The 11,264-nt window shown below is 38.8% G+C and overlaps 1 protein-coding gene across 1 annotated transcript; it reads right to left on the bottom strand.

Annotated features, from left to right (window-relative positions):
• Positions 1-1,729: 1,729 nt before the first annotated feature.
• Positions 1,730-3,711, bottom strand: LOC148878765 (uncharacterized). The gene has a single exon (XM_088959858.1). It carries the CDS (start codon positions 3,257-3,259, stop codon positions 1,910-1,912), a length of 1,350 nt encoding a protein of 449 aa, XP_088815984.1. The 5' UTR covers positions 3,260-3,711; the 3' UTR covers positions 1,730-1,909.
• Positions 3,712-11,264: the final 7,553 nt, after the last annotated feature.

The raw sequence follows: 11,264 nt of genomic DNA, 5'->3' as shown, positions 1-11,264 counted from the left end.
CTTCCTCTCATCTTATTTTTCTCTCATATACATTAGGGACCACATCACCTTGCTTCCTATTTCACTCCCAACCAAATAATCCTCCTCTTACCTCCATCTTCTTTCGTATAAGGCAGTTATTACATTATTTTACTTCTCACAGGCTGATGAGATAAAATCAAATCTAAAGCAAAAGTATTAAAAGATAATTTACACTACTCGCATGCATGCATTTACACCAATACAAATAAAATTTGTACTACAAACAAACTGAGCCTAAAGAATTTTCTAATGCATTCATTTCTCCTCATCAAGGTTTTTAAAACTGAATCAGACAATAAACTGGTCAGGGGTCCGATTTCTGGGTTAAACGATTCGACCATTCAAACCAAATGAATGGCCCGTTTTGACAAAAAATAAAAAAAAATTAAAAAAATTAAAAATGGTCAAAACCATTGAACAGTTTGACCACCCGAGTTAGTGATTTGCTGACCAAATCAACGGTTTTTGGCAAAATAACAGTTCTGGGATAAAATAAAACCGATCGCCTTATCAATTCCCAATTTTTCCGGTCTGACCGTCCAGTTTTAAAAACCATGCTCCCCACCCTACTCTCTCTCTCTCTCTCTCCCCATGACTCATCTATCATCGCATTTATGCCTTCTTATTTTTCTGTCTTCTCCCTCCCATTTGCCCCTCTACAAAGCACAACTGCCTCCATTTCACTCACCTCTCCAATACGGTTTCATCAAACGTGCAACAGGCAAATCCAATAATTATTTACATCATATATAAAAAGTTCATTACGACTGTCATCTGCTTTTCTATTTTCTATCGTATCTTTTCTATTAGTCTCTCATCAATTAAATGCAGCTCTATTCCTCAATCCCCTTTACCAGAAAAAAGGTTTACTCGGTAACTCTTGACTCTTGTTACCTTATTTTTACCAGGCTTAAATTCATCTTCACCAACAAGAGCAAACCTGATTGTGAAAATTCCATTTGCTAATAAGTTCCTAGTCTACATGCTAGACAAGGACGAGATAACTGCAACTTCAAAGGATGGTCTAAAGAAGCTAATTCGATAATGAAGGAAACCAGTATTTCACCTACTTCTTGGCAGAAGTTGGAGGCATAAATTAGAACCCTCTGAATAGTAGATTTCAATACTGTGTTACCCTTATACGGAATGAACATGGGTAGACACTAGAGGAAGTGTCAGACACAAAATTAATTAATCTATCAGTGTCTGACTCTATATGTATGGCTTCCAAAAATAGATAGATGTGGCAATTTTGCCTTTCTTATTTATGTATCCATCCAACAGTCCAACTATTTCAATTTCTATGTGTTTTAAGGAAATGGGTTCATCAAATGTAGAACTGAAGAGGGACTACTGATCTTCTGGTAGAGTTACCATTGGATCTTTGATTTGCCTGGAATCATCAAGGGCCGGATGGCAGAATTTGGTTGAACAATTAATCGTAGCCAATTATTAATAGCAAATGTACCTGATGATCAAAGAAAGACTCAAGCCATATATTCAATTCCAATTTTCATTGTTTGTGGGCCATAAAAACCCAGCCTTTCCCAACCTTATTTTCATGTTCATGTGACCAACCTCATTGGTAGGGCTCAAGCTTTGTTGAATTACTTTTAGCTGAATTTCTTTAAAACAAGCAACCGAAAGTAGTTTCAGAGAGCTCGAGAGAAAACATAAACAATAACGAGAGAGAGAGAGAGAGAGAGTATAAACAATAACAAGCCGCGAAGAATTCATATTATTAAGTTACACAATAGAGAAAAGAAAGCACAAATAAGTTTAAAAGATAGACATGCACTCCACGTATTGAAAATAACACTTGAAATGAAAATACGAGGTTGGTCTGTTTGGAATTGCCATGCAACGTAGAAACTTGATTTATATATGTCTACCGGCCGATTCCACCCCCACCTCCTAAGCCGCCGCCACCACCGAAGCCTCCACCTGCACCTCCTCCGAATCCTCCACCAATTCCACCTCCACCACCTCCTCCAAACCCACCTCCAATTCCACCACCATTACCAAATCCTCCTCCAATTCCACCTCCAGAACCTCCTCCTATTCCACCACCAAACCCTCCTCCAGAGCCACCTCCTATGCCCCCACCAAGTCCACCACCCTTGCCAAATCCTCCCCCAATACCACCACCTTTACCAAATCCACCACCCATTCCGCCTCCAATTCCACCACCCTTTCCGAACCCGCCACCCATTCCACCACCTTTGCCAAAACCACCACCAATGCCACCTCCCTTTCCAAAGCCACCACCAAGACCACCACCTGCACCACCACCAATACCGCCACCCTTACCAAATCCACCACCAATACCACCACCCTTGCCAAAGCCACCACCAAGGCCACCACCCTTACCAAAACCACCACCAGCACCACCACCTGCGCCACCGCCAATTCCACCACCAATACCGCCACCCTTACCAAATCCACCACCAAGGCCACCACCCTTACCAAATCCACCACCAAGGCCACCACCCTTGCCAAATCCACCACCAATACCACCACCCTTTCCAAAGCCACCACCAAGGCCACCACCCTTACCAAAACCACCACCTAATCCACCACCCTTACCAAAACCACCACCAACGCCACCACCTAATCCACCACCCTTACCAAAACCACCACCAAGTCCACCACCCTTACCAAAACCACCACCAGCACCACCGCCAAGTCCACCACCTTTGCCAAATCCACCACCAAGGCCACCGCCCTTGCCAAAGCCACCACCAAGTCCACCACCGGCTCCCCCACCAAAACCACCACCTTTGCCAAATCCACCACCAAGGCCGCCACCCTTGCCAAAGCCACCACCAAGTCCACCACCGGCTCCACCGCCAAGTCCACCACCGGCTCCCCCACCAAAACCACCACCTTTGCCAAATCCACCACCAAGGCCGCCACCCTTGCCAAAGCCACCGCCAAGTCCACCGCCAGCTCCCCCACCAAAACCACCACCAATGCCACCTCCTTTGCCAAATCCACCACCAATACCACCGCCTTTACCAAATCCACCACCAACACCTCCACCTAGCCCAACGCCATGACCCACACCAAAACCACCACCAATGCCATGGCCGAATCCAACTCCCTTGCCGGCAAAGAGGAACTTCTCGTCGCCGTTTTTCACACTGTCAACATCTTTAGCAAGAACACTGAGGATAAGAGCGTTAAAACAAAGCAGTGATACAAGCAGAGCTACTCTTTGTGCCATTCTGGATGGCATTTGTTTCAAATTTCAAGTGGTCGTGAAGAATATAAAGATTGAGACTCCTTATATAGAGATCATTGTGGGGCGTGTTTGCATTAAATGATCCTAACGGCTAACAGTAACATCTCATCACAAGTAAATGCCCATATTTATCATGACGCATGGTGCAGTTGGGGATCTGGCCTCAAAACTGTCATTAATTCTCCCTAATTTTGCAGAAAACCTCAGCCAGATCAGAACCTACAAACCTCACACTTATATGTTCATTACTACTCTGCCCAGATCTTAATCTTTCATTCTTGGCTTTCAAAAAAAAACTTGCATTCTTATTTCCTAAACGGTTTTTCTTTTGATCTTCAGCTCTCATAAATATTTATTGTCTCTGCACTAACATGCACTATAAAATTAGGGTTTGCATGGCCCCTGAAAATCTCTGAGCCTTCCTGACCCGATTGTCTGAGCAATATTTGTACACCCAAACCAATGTCCAAAATATGGCACAATCTACATGGTATATATGTATATGCAAGTACATAATCCTGACCGTTCCATGCACGGATTTGATTTCAAGACCACTGTTCATAATATTATGGTCCTACAAAAAAGAATGACATTAATTGGATGGAATCCATTAATAGGGCGGGTGGGGTGGGGGGGTTCATTCCCTCCTACGTGCATATATCCAGTTCATCTTAGGCCCCATATGTGCAACAATAAATTCATCACAGACCCTAGTTAGAATCTCTTCCAACAAATCTGTGGATTTTGACATTTTGCTTGTAAACATAATCTAGCTATAAATCGTAACACAATGCAAGGAAAACATCATTTTCCAGTGTAACAAATTCTATATATGATAAAAAGAAGTCTATAATTATAACTTAATTGGCACTATTCATTTAGGGTTGTTTGGTGTGGGTTAATTAACGTTATTGAAAGAGAGATCTTTTGGGTGAACCCATACTGAGAACATGGTCCTGTTGCACATGTAGGTGAACCAGTAGTAATTGGAATCCACAGACCAGTTTTTCTACATTATTTTGCACTCACCAGTACTCATGGATCATGATTCATGACCACTTAACACTAAAATAAGAAGAAATTAAAGGAACACTATCTATAGTGGTATGGGGCTCAAAATAATCTTTCTGGGTATACTCACTGGTTCAGCCATTTTAAGTCAAGATAAACAATTCTGGGGGTCACATGGGTCCAAGACAACTGGATGGATGAGAGAAAGATTAGTGTTTCATGTGAAATTAAAAGGGTGTAGGGTCTTTTATCTGCTTTTCCATGTGGCTGGTAGAGGATGAATTTATTAGTTCTTGAAGCTTTTATTCTAGCTACATTCTAATCCTCTTCGTATAATGAGAGTTTCTCTGGAAAAAAGATGCAAAGTTTATCTGCAGTCTGCAACTAAACATTCAGACAAGTCCTTGCCTTGATATATTTATGGAAATACTTGGAAATATTTATCTTGATATCAGTGACGTCTGCCACATTTTTTATTTTTATTAAGAATATTAAACAGTTAGCGTTTTCAGAAGAATTTATTATATTTTTTCAGACTATTTCATCTATTGTTATTCTTTTCGAAAAATTGAAAGAAAACATTTAATTATTTAAGTTGTCTGTATTTATTGCAAATGGTTCTTTCTTTTTTTCCTTTGTCTAATCCCACGGTTCCAACTAAGAACATCTAGCCAGCATAAGTGCTTGCCATCATTTTGTGTAAAAAGTAAAAACTATTAAGACTGAGGCTCTATACTTAATTGATGTTCATCTTTTTGGTGAAGTGAAGAAGATTGACAATGCAACAATAGCTTGCATATACAGAAAAGAAAAAAAAGAAGAGAAAACAACAATACACGACTGTCACTACTGAGACAGCTCTGATGCTCACCCAATTCCCAAAGTATAGAGCTAGCTCTAAAGACATTAACTCCTCTTTTATTCCATGTGATCCATTAGTGGAAATGCAGAGTCCAGAGGCCATCCAGTCATGATCCTGCTGTATCCCCATTCACCCACAAGTCAAGATGTGACAGCATAACCGATTGTTTTTCTATTCTTTTCTTTTCTTTTCTTTTTTTTCTGTCGTATCTCCTCAACCCTTGGTTGCACACAGCAGGGAGTGAAGCTGGCCAGCAACTTGTTCAAGAGGGGTGGGGTACAGCAGTCCTTTACCAGATGCTGTTCAAGTGGGCTGCAAAGTATGAATTGGGAATATCTTAGCTTAGGATGCATTTGGATAAGCTTCAAGATATGTGCTTTTGAAGCCCAAAAGTACATATCCCCAACATTGGCTGTATACTTTTCACAACCCAAAGCTTAAAAGTAAAAGCTTATATCCCAACAGAGCCTTGACTATTTACAGCAATCTTAAGCAGTTGTAACCATTAGAAAGAAATCGGATCTATCATGGTTAATTTCTAATCTTCTAATCTAGGCCATTACACTGTGCTTAATCATTTATGTTGTTTTTAGTAGTATATAATTTAAAAAAAAAGAAGTTAAAATCTTAATTTTCTGTCTCTTCCTTTTTTTTTTAAGCAAACTAACTTTTATATAGTGTATACTTCTTTGACATTTTATGTTCATTCAAACACATGAATAAACGTTATTTTCCCTCAAAATAATGCTTATTTTCTGAAATAAAGCCATTAACCTATGCTATTTTTAATAACCCCAACAGTACTTTATGGCTTTATACAACTTTCAAAGATAGGAAATTTAAAAGACTAACATCCCCATGTTTTCTTATTTCTTTTAGCCAAACCAAAGCAACTACATTCATTTACTAGCCGAGTAATAAACATCTTTACATGCATACCATGACCCAGTAGTTGGTAAGTAAGTAGTATTAACATTGTTTCTACCGGCTCTATGTGCTAGCCTATGAACCAATTTATTGCTCTTTAGGAGATTCACTATGTACAAAACATCCCCATGTATTTAATTTTGTCAACACAAATTTCACTATGTATAAATCAAGAATCAATGTAACGGTTTTATAGGCATTTAGAAAGAGGGTGTCATTATTATTAACCTAAAACTCCATTCCATTTTATTTTTATGTGCGTTTAGATGGAGTGGAGTTTTATATCGATATTCAATATAAAATCCCATCAATTCTAAAGTTTTACATATTGATGCAAAAACTACATTAAAATTATACACTTTTCCACCCATCACTATTTTCAAAAAGTAATCATTTTCATGATTCAGTGTAAAACGTCATCCTACACCAATGATGTTTTACACTGATTCCAAACGCAGCTTTAATAACTAGACTTTCTGTTTTTATCTTTCTTTTTACCACCAAACACAGCCCAAGAATGTATCTAGATAATCAAAGAATAGGATGTTTCCAAAAGTGATAACTTGACTTGTGTCTGCATGTAAAACACAAGGCTTTCAGCCAATGACTCGTGTCAATACAAAAAATTATCATCATAAAATCAATAAAGAATGATGCTAGCTAGCATATATAAATGGAAGTATAACCCAGATCCTAAAATTTAAACTCTTGGGTACCATAATGAAGTGAAGGACTGGCCTTAAGTAGGGCTCGCAGTGGGCCATTTCACTCCACGTGGCAGAAATTGGGTAGGATCCTGTTAGAAGCTCACTACTTGACTCAATTGGGATACCCATTTCATGTTTGGGGGCCGGGGCGCCCATATGCTAATCAGGTCGTTACACGAAGTCATCTAAATGACCCATGATCCTTTGCCACAGACCTTCCACGTGGCAAGATGATTTTGAGCTCAAAAGTGTTCCATTTTTCCTATAATCAATCTCTGTATGCTCATACGACAAATTCCTTCAACTCTTTTCATTCTGGGCCCTAGCTTTATACGAGGAGTTAATAATGTATCGGGCTTAATGTTGAGTAGTTCCTTGTGAATGCTGACGGTGGTCTGAGTGTAAACTGACTCCAGATCTGCTACTACCAACAAGATGTCTAACAAAGGCTCCGTACTTTTGGTAATAGTACAATTTTCTTTTGGTACATTTGACGTGACTTTGGCCCGGCCCATGCAGTGAATTGGCAATCTTGGGTCATAGGTTGGGATTCAACTCGGGTTGGCCCATTCAAATTATAACAAAAGTCCAACCCGGATTCACCCAAGTTGCACCAGCTAGCCCGTTTGGTCCGGCTCCTCTGGTCAAGTCTCAAGTCCGGTTCCCTATGGTTGTTGGACAATGGTAAAAAGGACACATCAAACAGAATGGTCCCTAACCTGCCCACCCAATACTATACTTCAAGAATGCAACCAAGTACTAGTGTACCCGGCTTAAGATCGTTGAAACAGATCAGTAGGGATATCAGTGGCGGGTCGGGTTAAGTGGTAACCCACATTGACCGGACCCTATTGAGTCAGTCACAATCGAATTTCAAATTGAATCCCTTGTTGATATATACTAATACTGAAAACAATTATAAGGCCTCGTTCGCTTTTTGGTAAGTTATTTATTCAGGTAAATGTAATTATCTGGATAAGTTTTTCAGGGGAAATACTTGTCTCGGTAAATGCATACTCATGTTCTTTTATTTTTCAGATAAATAAGGCAATGACCATTTTAGGCATAAAAATCCATTATCAAAAGGGTCATTCTTTTCTCATTCAAGTACTGGCAACTTTTTCCTTATTGGGAAAGTTATTTATCCACCTAGGAGATGGATATCATTTACTCGGGTAAGTGATACATAGGAAAATAAACTTTTCCTGATCCCCACATAAATATAAAAAAAGAACATAGGATTTTTGGTCAATGGGAACCAAAATCCCATTAATCAACTTTCCCCCCTCTCAAAATCCCAAAAAAAAATGCCCCCTAAATTTAACGTTCACTTAGAACAGGGATAATTTTTCACGGTACATGATGAGGACTGGGTTCCAGTACTCGGGTTGGGTCGGGTTTAGGTTGACCCGTACCTCAACCAGTTGACATATGTGACAACTCAAAAAGGAGGAACTGGCTAGAAGGGAGCATCAAATGCTTTGCTAATTTATACAAAAGGGATGACCCATATGATGGGGATGTCCTTGGTACATTAGATAGGCATAGAGTACAAGTGGAAAGTAGTTGCCTCTCACAAGGGATTACGAACGGGCCATGATGCCTTGTGAAAAGAGGAAGCTCCAGCCTGCCAATTTAAATGCCTTAAATGAATGAAGCAACGCCCATCCACCACCACCACCATCGTTTTATCATAACAATTGCAGCAAAACCAAAAATTTGCACGCAATGTATAGCAAATTAGGGAATCCATGGAATACGTTTTGGGCTGGGCTTACTCGACTTCTGCACTTATTAAATAGTCACAATTCAGCAATTTATCTTGCATTTTGCAAAATAAAAACAATGATGATGAAAAGAGAAAAATAAAATCTAAAAGAAAGCGTTTTTTTTTTTTTTTTTTGTTTTTACTTCTTTGGTTCTTTCTTATATAAGGCAGAGAAAGGAAACAAAACTGACCCCACTCTCTAAGGGTGTCAATAGCAAGGTTCAAAATATCGATATGCCCGATATGTTGGTAGGGGCATATCGGGCGATATCGATAGTGTTTTCAATCCTTTTATTTATTTATTTATTTTTTAAAACCGGTTTAGAAGGGCTGGTTTAATGCTTCTCCACCCCCTGTAGGGGCATATCGGGAAGTCACCGACATGATACATATGGGCTGATACGTATCGATACTTTAAACCTTGGTCAGTAGTATTCAAAAATCCAATTTTGAATTCGAAATTCAACATAGTTGAATTGAATTCAGATAATTTGAACATCTAATTGGTCGAATTCGGATACCCTATTCATACCGAATAGCTAATCGGATTCAAATTCATATATGACCTGATTCGATTCAATAAATATCTGAATTTGACTGATTATTTAATTCTTATATATAATATAAGAGATATTTAAATGTTTTATATAATTTATATATAATAATTAAATTATTAAATAATTTATATAAATAAAATATTTATTTTATATATTTATTAATTACCTAAAATAATTAATTGATCAATTTTGAATCGAATCGAATATTTAACCAAATTCAAATATTAATTGTCAATATCCATCGGATGTTGAATCAAATTTGATACCAAAATTTCTAATTGGTTCGAATTCAGATATTGCCTTATTCATTGGAATTCGATCTATTTACACCCCTACTACTCTCTTCTAAATGAATTATCTATTCTCTTTCTCTTACTTTTATTTTATTTTAGGGAAATTCCACTTTAGAACCCTAAACTTTAGGGGTAGTGTCAAGTTAGTACCCGAACTTTCAAACATGTTAATGCAGTACCTAAACTTTCAAAAAGTGTCAAGTTGGTCATTGCCATTAATCGATCACTAGCTATCTGTTGAAAATATCAAAACTACCCTTCAAAAGAAGACATTATTCATTGTCTTCTGCCTTGAGATTGAACAACTTTTCTTCTACTAGCATATGTAATGTAGAAAACTTACTTTTCTACGTGTTTAATAGAAAGCTTTCTATTTGACCTAATTGATGAATCTTTTTCCTAGCTTTGAAAATTTAATGAACATTGATATTCAGTTTCCCTTGGAAAATAGAGGGCGAGATAGGCCATCTACAGGCCATGACATTGAGGTGGTCACTCAATTGTACAGGCATGGTCGACCAAACTTATATGATAATAGAATCCCTCGTTTGCAAGGCACCAACCAGCTGGTTGGTGAGGTTTCCTATTGGTTGAAGTGGAGACTTGGGGATGAATTCTGCCTGTACCTGGGTTGGGAGATGGGCTATCCCCAGTTATGTAGCCCATCAAAAGATATTAAGAAAAAAATGTTCTCATTCACCCCTATTATCCTTCTAGAGTTCAGATTGACTCCCAAAATACGTGTCCATAGGCTCCCCATGTACATCCAACCTTGCTTTGGTAACATCTGGAGGATGTGCATGTGGGCATGTGTGGGGTATACTCTGTGGGGAGCCCATGCGAATTTGTCCATTTTACCTTGTATATCCAGGAAGAGGTGGTACTTGTATTTAACGGTCTTGATGGATGTAATGGTGGGCCATCCTTAAAGATCAATGAGGTTATATATAATATATGGGTTACGATATTGGTGTGCTCCCCGTTTTTAAGTTAATATATGACTACTGATGAAAGTGACCATCTCGATTACCCATTTAAATGTGATTCTAAGCACAAGTGAGATGGATTTGGATTTTGGAACAACCATTCCACTGTTTCTTACAACTTGTCAAAAATTCAAAAAGGAAACCTCCATTCAAATGGGTGATTAGCTATGTTGTTGTTCTTCAAATTCAAAATTTGAACCATCTAATATCTGTTGGTGTAGTGCAACACGAGACAGGTTGCTAGTTTGGGGTCCCAAAGGCCCAAACCCATATACTTCTTGCATATGTGCTCTCCTTGTTCAATTCATCATCGATCTTAACCTATTCTGAAACATCCACCTAGAGTAATGTCTACCGGAATTGGATCTCTGAGTTTTAACAATAAATTAAAACAGGCGAGTCAGTCTAAATTGTAGCGGATAGCTGAGTTCAGCACCCACATAGTGCATCCACAAGTGCCCGGACATACACATCTTAGCGTGCATTGGAAATATTTTCTGTACTTATTGTGGGGAAATATTCTCAATACATGGTTGGGATGTGCCGTAAAGCACCTATGGGGTGTACTTTGTGAAAATAATTAATAAATGAACAAATAAAGATATCATGTTTTCAATACATAGTTGGGATGTTTATTTTTATTTTTTTAAACATGGGGCCACACAGGGTAACTCATCCTCCATACCCATAACCTCCCCAACTTTGGTGACCGTAGGATTTGATCCAAAGTCTTCACTACAACCAGCCAGAGAATTTACCAATTGCGACTGAAACTGAGCCGCCATCAATTGGTAAAGGACCATCATTCTGGACCGGTCTAACCTATAGATGTGCTCCAGATAGACTCCATTCCCATGCATTCTCTTTTGGGGTCCTCACACAGAATAT

The sequence above is a fragment of the Nelumbo lutea genome, chromosome 1 (assembly GCF_056320005.1).
Source record: "Nelumbo lutea isolate HS-2025 chromosome 1, American lotus-T2T, whole genome shotgun sequence".
Taxonomy (NCBI): domain Eukaryota; kingdom Viridiplantae; phylum Streptophyta; class Magnoliopsida; order Proteales; family Nelumbonaceae; genus Nelumbo; species Nelumbo lutea.
The sequence above is the reverse complement of the archived record's forward strand: the minus strand, read 5'-3'. Positions and strand labels throughout refer to the sequence as shown.